Source organism: Pongo abelii, chromosome 19 (genome assembly GCF_028885655.2).
Source record: "Pongo abelii isolate AG06213 chromosome 19, NHGRI_mPonAbe1-v2.0_pri, whole genome shotgun sequence".
NCBI classification, from domain to species: Eukaryota; Metazoa; Chordata; class Mammalia; order Primates; family Hominidae; genus Pongo; species Pongo abelii.
The window spans coordinates 88219844-88239145 of NC_072004.2; the positions used below are offsets into that span (position 1 = coordinate 88219844).

The 19302-nt window shown below is 42.9% G+C and overlaps 1 protein-coding gene across 12 annotated transcripts in view; it reads right to left on the bottom strand.

The window, feature by feature from the left end:
• SLC39A11 (solute carrier family 39 member 11) overlaps positions 1–19302 on the bottom strand; it is a 564735-nt gene that overhangs the window by 199624 nt on the left and 345809 nt on the right. For all 12 annotated transcript variants that reach the window (XM_054535708.2, XM_054535705.2, XM_054535703.2 and 9 more), the window contains one exon: positions 4665–4835. In XM_054535708.2, the coding sequence (XP_054391683.1) occupies positions 4665–4835 (171 nt within the window). The remainder of the gene's footprint in view (positions 1–4664; positions 4836–19302) is intronic.

Below are 19302 nucleotides of genomic sequence, written 5' to 3' on the forward strand. Positions count from 1 at the left end.
TGATGGCAATTCCATCCAGCCCTGAAACCTCCGGGTCCCTCCTGGCTCCTCACTTTCTCTCATATCCCACATCCAATCCACTGGCAAATCCCATTGGCTCCGCCTTCAATCAGGACCCAGGAAGGGATCCCTTCTCACCACCTCCAGCACTACCACCTTGGTTTGCACCACTATCATCTTTGATCTGGATTCTGCAGTGGCTTCCACATAGGCCTCCCTGCTTCCATCCTTACCCCTCCTAAGTCCCATCTCAATTCAGCACCTAAAGAGAAACCAACTTTCAAACCTCAAGTCATACACACCCTCTTCAAAACCCTGCAATGGCTCATAACACACAGAGCAAAAAAAAAAAAAAAAAATTCTTGTACCTCCAAATTCCATCTAAAGGCGGGGCTGACATCCCTGCCCTCACCTTGTACTTCTCTCCCTACTGCTTATCCTGCTGTGGCCACAGTGGATCCTTGGCTACTCCTTGTGGGTGCCAGACATGCTCCTGCCTCAGGGCCTTTGCACTGGCTGTTCCCCCTGCCTAAAACACTCACTCTTTCCCAGAGATCTGCATGACTGACTCAAATGCAAGGACATCTCAAGGAGCCCCTCCCTACCTACTCTATTTAAAATGGCAATTTCTTCCTCTAACACTCTACCATCTCCTCTGTCCTGTTGAACTTTTTCTTTTTTTAAATCACTAACCACCTTCTAACACAATATAAAATTCATTTATTATTATGATGTTCATCGACTATCTCACCTTGCTATTATATTGGTTATAGAAAGCCAGAGATCTTGGTCTGTTTTAGTACTGATATAACCCAAGTACATGGAATACAATACTCAAATGTAATAAATAAAAGACAAGATTGGGAAAGAAATGTCCCTTCAAATCTCTCCATCCAGACAAGCCAGCTGTCCTCCAGTTTACTGAAACCAGTGACTATTACCACCATGCTTCTGGTGAAATCTAACTCAGTTGAGATTCCTAGAAGGCACTCAATCTTCATTTCAATTTATTTTTTACTTTATCATTATTATTATTATTATTTTGAGATGGAGTCTCGCTCTGTCACCCAGGATGAAGTGCAGTGGTGCAATCTCAGCTCACTGCAACCTCTACCTCCTGGGTTCAAGTGATTCTCCTGCCTCAACCTCCCAAGTACCTGGGATTACAGGCATGCGCCATCACTCCTGGCTAATTTTTGTGTTGTTTGTAGAGATGGGATTTTGCCATGTTGGCCAGGCTGGTCTCAAACTCCTGACCTCAAGTGATCCACCCACCTCGGTCGGCCAAAATGCTGGGATTACAGGCATCAGGCATGAGCCACTGCGCCCAGCCTCAATCCTTATTTCAAAGGATACTTTTGCATCACCGTAAAAGTGACAAAGGCTGAACTTAGACTTGGAAACTCCAAAGACACAGAAGAGGGTCTCCTGTCAGGGAAGAAGTAAGATTTTAATTTATGCTCATTTAGGATCATCAAATATTGCTGTCATTCCACACATCTTCCTACTGTTTCTGGCTTTATTCCAAGTTGTCACTGGAGTCAACAAACATTTGAGAAAGTAAACTCTGAACCATCCTGGCCTTCTATTGGAATGAGCCAGGAAATGATTCCAGCTGAGCATAATGAATCACCCAAGTACAGTGGCAGGTGTGGTATATAAAAGGGCCCATTAGAGGAAAGTTGGGTACTCAGTCCATTGCTATAAAGTCTGGACCTCAGACCACATTTTTGTTCTTCAGAGAAATAGTCGCCATAATACACCTCAGTGTAGTTACCTTATTTCACACTAAACCCACTGGGCAGATCTTTACTCTTGCTCAATTGGTTAAAGAAGGGGTCATAAATGGCAGAAAGACAGCTACTACTATGAATGAAAAACAAGTAACCTCTCTTCTCTAACTATTAGCACTTAACAGGCTAAAAGTGGCTGTCAGGGCTCCTAAGTAGTCCTCTGCAGGGGACCAAGGGGTCTTTCAATGAGCTCTTTAAGATACGGGGTGGGCATAAGCAGGGTCTTCCACCAAGGCTAATCCACTTTGGCCATCTTTGTGCAGTGAGGTCCATATAAGACTCCATCTTTATCTCAAGACATACTGACTAGCAAGACCTAGAAAACCAACAGGGTCAGATGCTGTGGCTCACGCCCGTAATCCCAGCACTTTGAGAGGCTGAGGTGGGCTAATCACTTGAGGCCGGGAGTTTAAGACCAGCCTGGCCAACATGGTGAAACCCCGTCTCTACAAAAAATATAAAAATTAGCTGGGCATGATGGCACACATCTTTAATCCCAGCTACTCGGGAGGCCGAGGCAGGAGAATTGCTTGAACTGGGAAGTAGAGATTGAAGTGAGCTGAGACTGCACCACTGCACTCCAGCCTGGGCGACAGAGCGAGACTCTGTCTCATTAAAAAAAAAATTGGAAAACCAACTAAAAAAAGCTTATTCATAACTCAAAGAAAAGGGTCAACAGGGGAATGAGGGAGACACATAAACTGATGAAAATGTTGGGAAAACTGGCCTACCTATGATCGTGTGATAGACATTCCTAAGATTAGGATAGAAATAACAGAGGGAATGTGCTTCTTATCTAGAGAAATATCTGAGCTTAAAAAGTAATTAAACACATAGTGCTTTAGGCAGATTTAATATATACTAGAATATATAATATATATTAGAATTTTCACACTTTAAAGACGACAAAAAAAAGTCTTCATTGTGCAAGCAAAACAATATCAAGTTATACAGAGGAACAGACTCAGTTTGGCCATGCTTTTTGCTTCCACAATACTAAAGCCAGAAGACAAGGGATCAACATCTGCAGAAGCTTTGAAGAGAAAAATGTCATGGCTAGAAAGCTTTGCCCAGCCAAGTTCTTGCTCCTGTATTAGAGTAACAGATTGGCACCGTGAACTCTGCAAGGACTCAAAAAATGTATCACCCAAAGATGCTCCCTGGGGAAGATGATTGCTCAAACTCGAGTTCCCAAACAACAAAAGGTGGGTCAGCATGTTTAAGATCTCAAGATCGAGGAAATCATGGCTGAAAAGGCAGCAGGAGTACCATCGATGCCAACAATGGCTCCCATTTTTCAAGTGCTCATAAGTCCCAAGCACTGTAGTGAAAGCTGTATGTATATTTAGCATCTCATTTAATTCTCTAAGTAAGCCACTTGTGGCATTATCCCCATTTCTTAGATGAGAAAACCAAGGTTCAGGGAGTTCAAGCAATTCGTCAAGATAACCTCGTTAGGAAGTGAGAGAGTTGGAATTTCAAAATGCATCCCAAATTGCTCAGGTTCCCTCAATTTATTTATTTTTAAAAATATCTTTATCATTTCCTATGCTTAATCATGTTTTCTAGTTGCTCTAAAAGAAACATTCATTATTTTGTAAATAAGGCATTAATATGTCCTTTTTTCCAATTAAAATACAACTAAAGACATAAAACAGGCCAGCGTGGTAGCTCACACCTGTAGTCCCAACACTTTGAGGGGCTGAGGTGGGTGGATGACCTGAGGTCAGGAGTTCAAGACCAGCCTGGCCAACATGGTGAAACCCCATCTTTACTAAAAATACAAAAAATTAGCCAGGCATGGTGGTGCACACCTGTAATCCCAGCTACTCAAGAGGCTGTGGCAGGAGAATCACTTGAACCCAGGAGGCAGAGGTTGCAGTAAGCCAAGATCGCTCCACTGCACTCCAGCCTGGGGGGCAGAGCAACACTCTGTCTTAAAAAAAAAAAAAAAAAAAAAAAGATATAAAAGAAATTACTCTAAAATGCTAAATAGGAGGGGATTGATAAGAACATTTCAGAAAGATGCCCACATAAAGAAGGCAGGTAAGGCAATTATCAGTGCCAAATTATACTGAACTCAATAGACTTGACCCTCGAACAATGCAGACGTTAGGAACGCTGGTTCCCTGCGCAGTAGAAAATCTGCATAGAGTTTTTGGCTTCCCCAAAACTTAACTATGAATAACCTGCTGTTGACCAAAAGTCTTACCAATAACATAGTCAATTAGTACATATTTTGTATATGTATTATAAACTGTATTCTTACAATATAGCAATCTCAAGAAAAAATGTTATTAAGGAATTCATAAGAAAGATAACATCTATTTACTATTCATTAAGTGGAAGTGAGTCATCATAAAGGTCTCATCCTCATCCTCTTCACATTGAGTCGGCTGAGGAAGAGGAGAAAGAGGAGGGGTTGGTCTTGCTCTCTCAGGGGGGCAGAGGTGGAAGAAAATCTGAGTGTAAGTGAACTCACATAGTTCAGATCTGTGTTGTTCAAGGGTCAACTATATTTTCAAACAGCATTAAGCAGAACCAGAGATATCCAGTATTTATAAAACATACCCTCCACAGCAATCATGTAACAGTTATGAATTTATGCTCCAAATAACTTGGTAACAAATATCTAAACAAAAAGGAAGTAGAAGTTGTTTCAACTAACTGGAATGGGAAGTTTTCACATATGATGATCTATCTATGATGATCAAAAAATAAAGTCAAGAAAGATTTGTACTGCCACCTTCACTCCTCTCCAAAAAGGACCCATGTCACAATTGCCCATTCCCCTTTTCCAGCCAGACAATTGTGCTGACAAATGACTTTACCTTCAGGCAGTGGCTGTCACGCTCACGGGCAAGACCTCACCTGGAACGTTGTGTATAGTGATGGCCAAGATGAGCAGTGCGATCCTCCTCCAGCTGCTGCCACCGGGCTGTGCCAGGTTCCCTCGAGAAGGCACAGGGACAGCAGGACCCTCTGGAAGGCCAGTGGCTGCTGCCTTCTTTCTCTGATATGCCTCACCATTCTCACTCTTGTCTGAACAAAAAAAAAGAGAGAGATGGGGAAAGAGAGCGCTTTGAACATGTGCACATTAACTCTCCAGCAAGCTACAGCAGGAAGAAGTTTCTACCCTCCAAACTTCCTGTAGACTATGCATGCTTCTGTGTGTTCTCTCATTCACTCAGGCATCCATTCATTCAGCGGACAATTCATTGACTAGGCCAAGCATGGTTGCTCACGCCTGAAATCCCAACACTTCGGGAGGCTGAGGCAGGCAGATGGCTTGAGCCCAGGAGTTCGAGACCAGCCTGGGCAACGTGGCACGATCCCATCTCTACAAAAAAATAAAAATAAAGAATTAGCTAGGCGTGGTGGTATGCACCTGCAGTCCCAGCTACTTGGAAGGCTGAGATGGGAGGATGGCTTGAGCCCAGGAAGTTGAGGCTGCAGTGAGTTGTGATCGCACCATTGCCCTCCAGCCTGGGTGACAGAGTAAGACCCTGTTTCAAAAAAGAAAAAGAAAAAAAAAAATCACTGAACAGGCATTCAGTGCCCAAAGCATAGGTACCAAGAAGGATAAAAAAGATGAAGATGTGGTATCCTAGCAATGCCCGTTTAAGACAAGCAATGTTCAGTCATGATTAGAGACACAGATTCCAGAACCATGCTGCCTGCTTCCCTTCCTGACTCAGCTACTGGTCAGCTGTGTAGTGCCAAACAAGTTGTTTACCTCTCTGTGCAGTGGTCTTTTGATTCGTAAAGCTAGAATAATAGCATTACCTATATCACAATGGTTTTGTGAGGATTAAATGCAACAATGTCTGAAGGTACTTACAATGTACTAAGTGCTGATTGTATTGATGGTTATTGTTAGCATCATGTTCCCTGTCCCATAGCCCTACAGAATTACATAATATGTGACCCTGCTCTCTCGGTCACACTGATTTATGGGAACCAATTCAGATGCCTGGCTCAGCCAATCAGAATCCCTCTCCAGGGAGAATTGGCGACTCCAATGTGCAAAGCTGAATCTGAAACATCACGTGATGTGCGAGCAGCTCTGCCACAATGGAACGAGGGAAGCGGCTGGACAATTAGAAGGAATCAGATATACATCAACAAGCAGAGAAGGAGAGAGAAGGGCAGAACTGCAGCCCACATACCATAGATATTCATGGGCCATCCATAGCACCCAGCCCTTGGGTTTCCTGAGCAAACCTTCCTTTTAAAAATGCCTTTACAAATTGGCTTATGTTGGAAGAATGTCATTCGTAGAACCTTATCCTAAATATCCATGGTCCCCTGGGCTGTTTATTCATAATGGAGCCAAATTGTGTGGATTTGAAATTGGGAGGACAAGAGTGGGAGAGAGCCTCCAGCTTTCAGTTCACAGCACGGGATGGATTTGTGGGGAAGGCTTTCTAGAGGAGATAGGTCTTGAGTGAATCTTAAACACGTGATGGCACAGATAGAATGAAGGGTCCCTTTATTGGGAGAGAAAATAACCCAGCAAGCATAACTCAGGTGTCTGTTAAATTAAATAAGCAGGAGGCCATTTGTCTGAGGCTGTACTTTGAGTTGCTTCACAGTGAACTACAACCTAACTTAGTATGTATACAAATGAAAATCTCATTAGGAATATATATTTTTTGTAATAGGATAGCTAGATCTCAGCCAATCACAAGAAGCTGAGCTTCAACCAATCACAGGCAGCCAAGCTTCAGCCAACCAGAGGCAGCCAACTGATCAGACTATGTCCAAATAAGGTAAATGCCTAACTGTAACCAATTAAGCTATTTCTATACTTTATTTCCTATTCGAACTTCAAAAAACACGGAGCTCTCTGAAAGTCTTCTAGTTATGAATGCTGCCTAATTCATGAAGCCTTTAATGCTTAAATTAAAAAACATTAAAAGAAAAAAACTTCTTTTGAAAATCATTTTGTAGCCAGGCACAGGGGCTCACGCCTGTAATCCCAGCACTTTGGGAGGCCGAGGCGGGCGGATCACAAGGTCAGGAGATAGAGACCATCCTGGCTAAGACGGTGAAACCCCGTCTCTACTAAAAACATAAAAAATTAGCCGGGCGTGGTGGCAGGCGCCTGTAGTCCCAGCTATTCGGGAGGCTGAGTGAGGCAGGAGAATGGTTTGAACCCGGGAGGCGGAGCTTGCAGTGAGCCAAGATGGCGCGGCTGCACTCCAGCCTGGGCAACAGAGCAAGACTCCATCTCAAAAAAAAAAAGAAAGAAAGAAAGAAAATCATTTTGTATTTATTTACTCAAATCATACAAGTACAGATTGAAAAATAAGAAAGTACAGGGCAGGTAGACTCACTCCTCCCCAGCTCCCAATCATTTCTCTCTTACTAACAGCTGAATCTCAGTTCCATTAGGAAAAGGGGGGTCTTTGATCCTCCACAATGCAAGGATGCCAGTCCTCCATTGGTCAGTAGCCCTGACTCACAAAACTAGCCTGTGGAGAATTCAGCTGTCTCAATTAGATAGCAACTCCTCCCAGACAGTATTTACACAAGGCTAAGCTCCACATTCATTGTGTGGTATCCACACCATGTGTATGCATGTATGTGTGTGTGCATGTGTGTACGTGTTTGTGCATGTGAGTGCATACAACTGCTACTTAATACCATCCTGAGATATTAGATCGCCTTCGTGTATGTATGCGCATGTATGCACTTCTGTGCACACATGGGGGGAAGGAGTTTTATACATTTCGAGTAGACAATACGTAGATGACTCAGGCTGCAGATGCTGGTTGAGAAACTGAACTAAACATCTGGGATTTCAAGCTCACAAATGCTAAAGACATAAGCAAAGCAGTCCCTGAGAGCTGTCCGTGAACTAACCTGGGTCATGGTGGAGGGTCCTCAGCTTTCTCCTAGATCAGTCAGCAAACACTCTTCCTGTGCCTGTGCCTGGTCTGAGCACACAGGCCTGCACTAGATGCTCTCCAGTGAGAGTTGATAAAGGCCAAAAGAAAAATCTCTTCTCTTGGAGACTTTTGATTGATTGATTGATTGATTGATTGATTGATTGATTAAGCAGGGTCTCACTCTGTTGCCCAGGCTAGAGTGCAGTGGCACAATCTCAGCTCACTGCAGCCTCCACCTCCCAGGCTCAAGCAATCCTCCCACCTCGGCCTCCCGAGTAGCTGGAACTATAGGTGCATGCCACCATGCCCAGCTAACTTTTGTATTTTTTTTTTTTTAGTATCGACCAGTCTGTTCTCGAATTCCTGGACTCAAGTGATCCACCTGCCTTGGCCTCCGAAAGTGCTAGGATTATAGGCATGAGCCACTGTACCTTGCCCCTTGGGGATTTTATAATTTAAGAGAGGGCAGACAGGGAAGACACACACAAATTCCCTCAAATCTCAGGGGCAGAACACACACTCTAACGATCACCAACGGTTGCGCTTGTTTTTGCCAATGTCACAAAAGGATCCTACTCTGAATCTCCTGCAGATACTGCATGGAGAGCAACAGACCTCGGAGGCACCACGAGCAAATTCTAGCATTATGCTTATGTTTTATAGGAAAATCAAGGAGCATAAAGAGTTCTTCACCGAAATAAAAATGCACGCCTGGCCCCAGGCTTCCAATGTGTGAAAACTGACATCAGTGCCTTCCCTAGTAGGAAACAGGAGGGTGTGAATGTCTCACGTCCTTGTGGAAATTAAATAAGCCACCATTTGGTGACAGCCACTAATGAGTCTGCAACAAGGAAGATTAGTCCAAATAAATCATTACAGAGTATGATGCGTCGTGAGCAATGAATCTCCTTGCCGCTCCTGGTAAAGCTAGTTCAACCATCGCACCCATCAAGTAAAATGCTAGTGCGTGGGAAAAGGATGATCAGTTAGCAGAGGCAATTGCCAAGCACCTTGTGGGATGTGAGGGTGTGCCAGAGTGACAAGAACCTCGTGAGGTTTCTTGAAATTGGAAAGGTTTGGGCACTTTTGAAGTGGAGTTTGGGAAAGAGGAGTAGAGGGGGGACTATTTCATTTAGGGATGAAATAGTCAATGTCAAACTCAGAAGCAAAACAACATCAGAGACACTGGTTAATAGGTAATATTGGGAATTTATCTTCAATGAGTCCTCAATCCTTACAAATCCCCATGAAGTAGAGGTTAATCCCCTTTAACGAATGAGTAAATTGAAGAACAGAGAGGCAGAGTAACTGGTCCGAGGTCACACAGCCAGTCTGCAGTGGACTCAGGAGTCGACACAGCATCTTTGCCTCCAGGAGCCCATGTTTTAACTAGGGCCTCATGGTTGACTGGGGATGAAGTGGGGGGTGGGGTGGGGGTGGAGAAAAGGCTGAACTGCTCATTGCATGCCAATAAAGGTAGTGGGAGCAGTTGCTGCCATGAGAAGGAGAGTCTGGTGAGCTCTCATTGCCTGTGACCAGAGTGGGGAAAGACTCGGGAAATCTCGTATCTATAATCGTTCTTACTTGCAGACAAACCTGAAACATTTCATAATAGTAGTATTTGTTAACCCATTAGACCTAAGCATATTTCTAAGCATAAAGTAGCTGCAAGCAGAAAATATTTACCCATGCTAAGCCCACAACACAGGCTTTTACTTCTTTTGGGAAGGAGAATGAAGATTCTTTGTTGTTAGGAAAAAAAAGTTGCCCATCATTAAAATTTTGTTTTTTAACTTATAATTGAACATCTAAGAATTCACACAAAGGAAGAACCCACTGCCAGGGCTCAGCCTCTCATCCTTCCCACTCCATCTTTCCTGAAAAAGAACCACAGTGCTACATGTAAGGGTGAGGACGACAATAAAACAGAAAAGTCCCAGGCTCACTTTTCCCACGGAATCACCAGGTGACCTTTCTGATGCATCCGCTTCCCTGATGTCCTCTTCCCCAAAACAGAGGACATGATTGTGGCCACAAAACATCATAGGATGGAGAAAAGCAGACACAGGTCTTGCAGGCACAAGCCCAGGGGCCATGAGCAAATCCTGCTGCCCAGGTAAGCCCCTGCCCTTCAAGGTCTGGCTTCCTCCCTGCAGAGTGGAAGTCTCTGAAGTCCTCTAGTGAATGGCCCCAAACCATTTTGGATCAGCAACCGCCTTTGAAAGTACAACGAAAGTTACAATCCAGCAAAAAACACACAGACCATTTTGAAATAATTGTCGAGTCCTTATGGATTCAAGAATGTCAGACTGAGAACATCTTGCTAGATAAATGCCAAGTTAACCTCCGTTTTCATAGCCCATGGGCCCAATCCCACCAGCAACACAGAATGTACGTGGTCCCTGAGATGGTGTAACCGGCTAAATCTAATGGGCCCAATGATGGAATTGCAGGCCCCCGATGAATATGGCAATGCTAATTAACAGATCACTAGCCACGAGAGCTTTAACAACATTCTCATGGTATTATTGGAGATGATTTGGTTGGATTAGCACAAATGGCAAATCATCATCTGTTAAGTGCATAAAGCATCAAATCCCTGGAAAAACTCTTTCTAAACCCCTGTTACAAAACAAAATGAAGAGTGGCCAGCAACATATATTCACTAAGTAGTATGTATACACAAATAAAACCAAAGGCCAATCAAAAGCAGAATAGAGGCTGGGCGCAGTGGCTCACACCTGTAATCCCAGCACTTTGGGAGGCCGAGGTGGGCAGATCACAAGGTCAGAAGATCGAGACCATCCTGGCTAACACGGTGAAACCCCATCTCTACTAAAAAATACAAAAAATTAGCCAGGCATGGTGGCGGGCGCCTGTAGTCCCAGCTACTTGGGAGGCTGAGGCAGGTGTGAACCCGGGAGGCGGAGCTTGCAGTGAGCCGAGATGGCGCCACTGCACTCCAGCCTGGGTGACAAAGTGAGAATCCATCTCAAAAAAAAAAAGCAGAATAGAAGGGGATCAATTTATATTGTCCCTGCCTTCTTGTTTCCCAAAGAATCAGTATAGTTTCAGGTAACACAAATTATTATTTACATTCTCATATGATTGGACCTTTTGGCTATTTCTAGACTTTTTTTCTTATAAATATCACTGTAAAACCTTTAATGTATATAAACAATCAGAAACTGGACAAAGTTCCCAGAAGTTGAACTGTTGATCAAAGGGCCATGATACAATTCCCTAATAAATTTCCACAAAGGCTGTGTCACTTACCCATGAACAGAGTTTGCAAGTTCTCATTATGCCACTTCTTAGCCCTGGTATTTCTCATTTTGAAATAAGTGTGTTTATTTATGGGGCAAATGACATTTCGCTTCATGGATATTTCTTTGACTACAAGTGAGGTGGAACATTTTTCAGTTTCAGGCATATTTCTTTCCTCTTTTGAAAGATGCCCGCTGCCCAAATGAGGCCTCTTTAAATAACAGTAATATGATTAGCTAATTATTTACAGACACTGGTAATTTTCCTGTGATCCGCTTAGGTTTGTCAATGAGACCTAGCTGGGAGTAGCAGGTATTATTATACATCAGACAGACGTATCCACTTGGCCAAGTTGGAGTTTTAGCCTCAAATTTTAAAACTCCTTTTTGAGATTCCTCAAGACATTATAGGGCCTTTAAAAAAAAGTATTACCTGCTTTCCTTATGGAACTATGTAGTATGATCCTGAAAGCTAATTTTCTCAGGCAATTGTCTCTTTCAATATTAAAACTTTTTTTTTTTTTTTTTTTTTTTTTTGAGATAGATTCTCACTCTGTCACCCAGGCTGGAATGCAGTGGCGCAATCTCGGTTCACTGTAACATCCGCCTCCCAGGTTCAAGCAATTCTCCTGCTTCGGCCTCCAGAGTAGCTGGGACTACAGACATGCACCACCCCACCCGGCTAATTTTTGTATTTTTAGTAGAGACGGGGTTTCATCATGTTGGCCAGGCTGGTCTTGAACTCCTGACCTCAGGTGATCCACCTGCCTTGGCCTCCCAAAGTGCTGGGATTACAGGCGTGAACCCCCACATTCTTTTTAAAAAAACTTTCACTTTAGGTTCAGGGCTACATGTGCAGGTTTGTTATACAGCTAAACTCATGTCACGGGGGTTTGTTGTACAAATTATTTTGTCACCTAGGTACTAAGCCTAGTACCCAATAGTTACTTTTTCTGATCCTCTCCCTCCTCCCACCCTCCACCCTCAAGCAGGCCCTAGTGTCTGCTGTTCCCTTCTTTGTGTCCACAAGTTCTCATCATTTAACTTCCACTTGTAAGTGAGAACAACTGGCATTTGGTTTTCTGTTCCTGCATTAGTTTGCTAAGGATAATAGCCTCCAACTTCATCTGTGTTCCCACAAAAGACATGATCTCATTCTTTTTTTATGGATGCATAGTATTCCATGGTGTATATGTACCACACTTTCTTTATCCAACCTGTCACTGATGGGCATTTAGGTTGATTCCATGTCTTTGCCATTGTGAATAGTGCTGCAATGAACATTGATGTGCATGTGTCTTTATGGTGGAATGCTTTCTATTACTTTGGGTATAAACCCAGTAATTGGATTGCTGGGTTGAATGGTAGTTTTCTTTTTAGCACTTTGAGGAACTGCCACAGTGCTTTAGTTCAATAATGGCTGAACTAATTTACACTCCCACCAACAGTGTATACATTTCCTTTTCTCTGCAACCTCATCAGCATCTGTTATTCTTTGACTTTTTAATAATAGCCATTCTGACTGGTGTGAGATGGTATCTCATTGTGGTTTTGATTTGCATTTCTCTAATGATCAGTGGTGTTGAGATTTTTTTCATATGCTTGTTGGCCACGTCTATGTCTTCTTTCGAAAAGTGTTCATGTCCTCTGCTCACTCTTTAATGGGGTTGTTTCTTTCCTGTAATGTGTTTAAGCTCCTTACAGATGCTGGATATTACACCTGTCAGATGCATAGTTTGCAAAAATTTTCTCCCATTCTGTAGGTTGTCTGTTTACTCTGTTGATAGTTTCTTTTGCTGTGTAGAAGCTCTTAAGTTTAATTAGATCCCATATGTCAATTTTTGCTTTTGTTGCAATTGCTTTTGGGATCTTTATCATGAAATCTTTCTCTGTTCCTATGTCGAGAATGGTATTTCCTAGGTTGTCTACCAGGGTTTTTATAGTTTTGGGTTTTAGACTTAAGTCTTGAATCCATCTTGAGTTGATTTTTGTATATGGTGTAAGGAAGGGATCCAGTTTAATTTCTATATATATGGCTAGCCAGTTATCTAAGCACTATTTATTGAATAGGAAGTCCTTTCCCAATTGCTTATTTTTGTCACCTTTGTCGAAGATCAGATGGTTGTAGATGTTCAGCCTTATATCTGGGTGTTCTATTCTGTTCCATTAGTCTATGTGTCTGTTTTTATACCAGTACCATGCTGTTTTGGTTACTGTAGTCCCATAGTACAATTTGAAGTTCAGTAACGTGATGCCTTCAGCTTTGTTCTTTTTGCTTAGGATTGCTTTGGCTATTTGGGCTCCTTTTTGGTTTCATATGAATTTTAAAATAGTTTCTTCTAGTCTGTGAAGAATGTCATTGGTAGTTTGATAGGAATAGCATTGAATCTGTAAATTGCTTTGTGACAGTATGGGCATTTTAATAATATCGATTTTTCCTATCTCCATAAGCATAGAATGTTTTTCCATTTGTTTGTATCATCTCTGATTTCTTTGAGCAGTGGTTTGTAATTCTCCTTGTAGAGATCCTTCACCTCCCTGGTTAGCTGTATTCCTAGGTATCGTATTCTTTTGGGGTCAATTGTGAATGGTATTGCGTTCCTGGTTTGGTTCTCAGCTTGGCTGTTGTTGGCATATAGAAATACTAGTGATTTTTTGTACAGTGATTTTGTATACTGACACTTTGTGTATTCTGACACTTTGCTTAAGTTGTTTATCAGCTAAAGAAGCTTTTAGGCCAAGACTATGGAGTTTTCTAGATATAGAATCATGCCATCTGCAAACAGGAATAGTTTGATTTCCTGTCTTCCTATTTGGATGCCCTGTATTTCTTTCTCTTGCCTGATTGCTTAGGCCAGGACTTCCATTACTATGTTGAATAAGAGTGGTGAGAGAGGGCAGCCTTGTCTTGTGCCAGTTTCCAAGGGAATTGCTTCCACCTTTTCCCCATTCAGCATGAGAAACATCACTCTTTTCGAAAGAAGAGGATGTACAAGAGCTTCTCTAGTTTTCTTTCCCCCATAGCACAGGAATTCTTGTAAACAACACAGGAGTTTTGTAATCAGTGCACACAAATACAAAGCATCTATTGTGGACAGGCTTCTTGCTAGGGTTGCCAGATTTAGCAAGTAAAAACAGGATGCCCAGTTATGTTTAAATTTCAGATAAAACCAAAATTGTTTTAGTGTAAGTATGTCCCACATATTGCGTGGGATCTACTTATGCTACAGGTATTCATTGTTTATTTGAAGTTCAAATGTAGCAAGGTAACCTGTATTTGACCTGACAACTCTACTTGAGCCCCTGAGGGGCTCAAGGGGCAATTTCCCTCTTGGAGCTGCAGATCCCACTTGGGAACCCAGGCAGGGACAAGGGAGACCAGGACTTCCTGCTCCACAGACCCAATTTAAGGCCCAAGTTCTATGGAGTTGAGCAAGCTGACTGCACTCTACCCTGAGAGCAGCCACACATTCATCTCCATGTAAAATCTATGCAGGATGTACTACATGGGCCATGTGTAGTCCAGGGCAGGAGAAGATTCCACTGGAGACCAAGAAAACTTCATAGAAAGATAACTAAAATATTTATTATGGGCCAAGGCTGGCAGATCACAAGATCAGGAGATTGAGACCATCCCAGCTAACACAGTGAAACCCTGTCTCTACTAAAGCTACAAAAACTTAGCCAGGCATGGTGGCACACGCCTATAGTCCCAGCTTCTTGGGAGGCTGAGGCAGGAGAATCGCCTGAACCCAGGAGGCAGAGGTTGCAGTGAGCCGAGATCATGCCACTGCACTCCAGCCTGGGTGACAGAGTGAGACTCCCTCTCAAAAATAAAAAATAAAAATAAATGTATATATTATGTTTAGTTCCTAACCTTTAAGCAGAGAAGCATCTGAAGTTTAGGTGATGTGATCATGAACTTATTTATATGCTTTTTAACTATAATAGATATTTCCATTTATCACGCTGATAATCACAAGCCATGTGATTATCAGAAGGTCAAACACTGCCCGTGTAAGGAGGATGATTCAATTGTAGTCAGTACATGTTTTCCCAGGCACGGAAAGTCATCTATGTCTCACCTCTGATGCTTATGAATAAGCAATTGCTTAGTGACAACACAGATACAAATAGATCTGCATAACTGGTGAAAATTAAATGCACATCAGAAGAGAAACTGGGTTCACTGTTTGCTAAAGATTTCTCATCCATTAAGCAGACCACCCACTTCAATGTTCCTTGTTCCAAGTATCTAAGTAAGATAATTTCTACTCTCAGGTGACAGAGCCAAAATGTCCAATAATATTAAAAGTCCACCTACCAGGTGAGCTCTTCTACTTCATAAAGCCACAAACAACCATTTCATGAGCATGAGCTCACTCCCGATGAATTAATTTTGGTCTAAAAACAAATCCCACATGGGCTCCAGAGTCACCTCTCCACTCCTTCTCAGCCCACCTTGAACATGCACGGTCAGTGCAAATGCCCTGTGGGAGGGTGGCCATCATAGCTTCCGCAGGGTCCACCAGCAAAGGACATTTGCTTAAAAAAAAAAAAAAAAGGTCCCAGCACACTTACTGGAGAAAGCGTATTTTGGAGAACATCAATACTTACAAGAGCTTTGCAGTGGACTCCCAACCTCCCCATGGTAGCCCCTTGCTCAACTTACATGGCTGTCAATTACCAGGTCAAGGAGGAGGTGGACAAGAGAATAGTACCTACTTCAGGGCTCCTGTTCAACTGATAATATTAACTTAATTGTCATGTGGCTCACTTTGCCCTTGAGGTACTGCTGCTCTGTCAACTTCTCTAGTTCTAAGAATAAGGGCAAACAGCCTTGACTGCTGCATCTCAAAGTGTTGGGTGAAGACCACCTGGTGCAGTGTTACAGTGGGAGCTCCCGAAACGCCGACTCCTGGACCCACCCTGGAGCTACTAGAGTCTTTTGGAGACAGACTCAGGAATCTGCATTGTTCAAGCCATGTCCCTCCCAATCCACACTCACCCCATGATGATTCTGATACAAACTAAATTTTGAACATCAACATTTTAGACTGCCCAACTACAAGTTAGTCCAGGTACCTCCTCTGAACCTAAATAGACTTCAGTCCAACTATTACTGTCCCATTAGGTGTCTCAGGGTAATGAACAGGGATATACTTGATTCTTAGTTATATTATTGATATCTGGACACTGAAGGATACATGTGCTTCTGTTTCAAAGACACAGAGGGGACAGCAAAGGAATTTAAGACTAGAAGGTGGGAAGGTATTGAATTGCCCTGATAGAAACCAGTTTCTTATATCAAATAAAACTCTTCTCTCCCTCTTTTTTTAAAAAAAAAAAAAAAAAAAGAGGATATGGGCTATCACAAGTGGGATAGACAAGCAAATGCAACCACAACAGAGGAGGTGACAGAAAAATAAATTCCCCCAAACCAAGGAATCTTGCATCTTCCCTAAGGCTATGTCTCAAACACATCTCTATAGTTATACACTTTCCCACTTCCTCTCTTGTCCTACGAGTTGGTCACCAGAAATCAAAACATGACAATATTCACGAAAACTGTTAGTTGCTACAATTGAAACAGTATACACATTGCCAATATTTGCAAATAGTATTCTATTCTGTAAACTACACCAAAAACGAAAATCTTTCATCAAAGGTCACATAAGTGAAGGGAAAATGTGGAACTAAAATGGCTTAAACCGCACTAACATTCCATAGACATTTCTTGATGTCTGGGTTTTCTGGCTTTTCAGGATGTAAAAAACTGATGCCAAACACAGGATCATCACTGGAGAGGACAATGGAAAGAGAAAAAGACGAGCACACGCCTGGAAATGCAGGTTTTGCTTCTTGTCTTTGTTACAAGAAGGCCAGGAAAGCTGAGGTTTTACCTGGGTGAGTTTACCAGCTACTCATTCATCAGAAGGGTCCTGAGGGACTCAAGGGGCGCTTCCCCTCTTGGAGCTGCAGATCCCATTTGGGAACCCAGGCAGGGACAATGGAGACCAGGGCTTCTTGTTCCATAGACAAAATGCCACGACAACAGCCTTGGGGCAGCACCTCTGACCCTGGTGCTGGACATCAAATGCCTCAGCTTAGGTTGTTGACACAATGCTGATCCCTGCCGGCAGACCCATCTGTTATTAAGTCCATCTGACTGGCCAAGCCAAGGTCACCTGTAGCTGCGAGAGGACCCAAGAAAGGGAAGGTCTGAAATCCAGCTTTGGTGGGGTTTTTTGGTGGTTTTTTTTGTGGTTTTTTTTTTTTTTTTTTTTTTTTTTTGAGACAGAGTCTCACTATGTTACCCAGGCTGGCATGCAATGATCTTGGCTCACAGCAACCTCTGCCTCCCGAGTTCAAACGATTCTCCTGCCTTAGCCTCCTGAGTAGCCAGGATTACAGATGTGCACCACCATGCCTGGCTAATTTTTGTATTTTTAGTAGAGACAGGGTTTCGTCATGTTGGCCAGGCTGGTCTCGAACTCCTGACCTCAGGTGATCCACCCGCCTTGGCCTCCTAAAGTGCTGGGATTACAGGTGTGAGCCACCGCGCCCAGCCTGAAATCCAACTTCTATCCTGAAAGGCAGGTCTGCCTTCCACCAAGACCCACAAGGTGGGGAGAATAAGAGATTCCCCAACACAGCCAAGGGATGTGGGTGCTAAGCAGCCAGAGGAGGAAAAGGGGAGGGAGAAGGAAGGAAGGAGCAGGGGAAAAGCCACACTTGGGAAGCCTTATTCATGTCCTTCGCCATTTATGCCTTCGGTATTCTAGACTCCATCAAATTTACCCCAGCTCTTCCACTCCCTTTAGAAAGACACAGATGAATGGAATCCACTGCATAGAATCCATGGGCCAATTCTATCTCCAGTTTTCTGTGTGAAACCCTAGCAATGGTTGCAACCCCTAAAGGTCTTAGCTGCTTCCATCCGTAAAGGAGCCAAATTAGATAGACTTCAGGGCCACTTCTAGCTTAAACACTCCCCCTTTCCAGGGCAGCAACAGCCTCTGACTCAGCCCGCCTAAATGATCACTCATCTCCTGTGAGTTGGAGAGAACAGCTATTTCCAGTGCCAGTGCTTCTAGAATTCTGTTCTAGCCCAAGAAATTCCCCAAGATGAGCTTCAAGGACAGCACATTCCAACTGCTCATAAAATAAGAATGTCTACTAAATGAGGAGCAAATGCATTTGCCCAGAGGAAGTGGTGTTTCATTGTGCCCTAAAATTTTTTTAAAAGATTTTTCTCTTAAGATTTATTAAAATATTTTGTTAATACAGAAATTCCCATACATTAGAGAAAATTTAGAAAATAAGCACAATAAAGGACTAAAAATCATTCATCACCCAGAGGTGACAACCTTTAAAAAATTCTTAATCTTGGCCAGGTGCAGTGGCTCACACCTGTAATCCCAGCACTTTGGGAGGCCAAGGCGGGAGATCACCTTGGAGGTCAGGAGTTTGACACCAGCCTGACCAACATGGCGAAACCCCATCTCTACTAAAAATACAAAATTAGCCGGGCATGGTGGCGGGTGCCTGTAATCCCAGCTACTTGGAAGGCTGAGGCGGGAGGATCCCTTGAACCTGGGAGGTGGAGATTGCAGTGAGCCGAGACTGTGCCACTATACCCCAGCCTGGGCAACAGCCTGGGCAACAGTCTCAAAAAAAGAAAAAAGAAAAAAAAAGACTGCGCCACTATACCCCAGCCTGGGCAACAGCCTGGGCAACAGTCTCAAAAAAAGAAAAAAGAAAAAAAAGGTGTGTTCATTGTTCGAATTACTTCAAAGTCAGGCACATCCAGTTATCTTCCAAGCCTCTAGAAAGCTTTGGTGCTTAGGATAATAAAAGTGAGCTGGACAGGAATTATAAATCACCACTTAAAAAATTGGCAGAATGTTAGTTGAACTTCAAAGGGCCAATGCATCCTACTCTGAGACATCTGTGGTATAAATGTTATTTTCATGATTGGTCTCTGATTATTTCTTCAAGCTCAGCTTAAATAATATAGTAGAAAGAACATGTGTATGAAGTGGGAAGCTATATTTTGGCAGCCTGATTTTCCATTATATTTCACATTTTCAAGTACATCATTTATCTGTCGTCTGCTTCTAGGCCCACCACCTCTCATGTCCATAAACTGCATGAAGAAGTACCTGGGCCTGCGTTGCTCACAACCACAGCTACAGTATCTAGCACAGTGCCTGGCACATAGTAGGTACTCAGATATTGTAATTCATTGGAAATGAATTAGGAAAGCCAACGGATGTTCTTTCCTGAAAAAAATGTCCACGCACACCTACACAGAACATTTTGCACATCTTTTAAAGAGTTGATAAA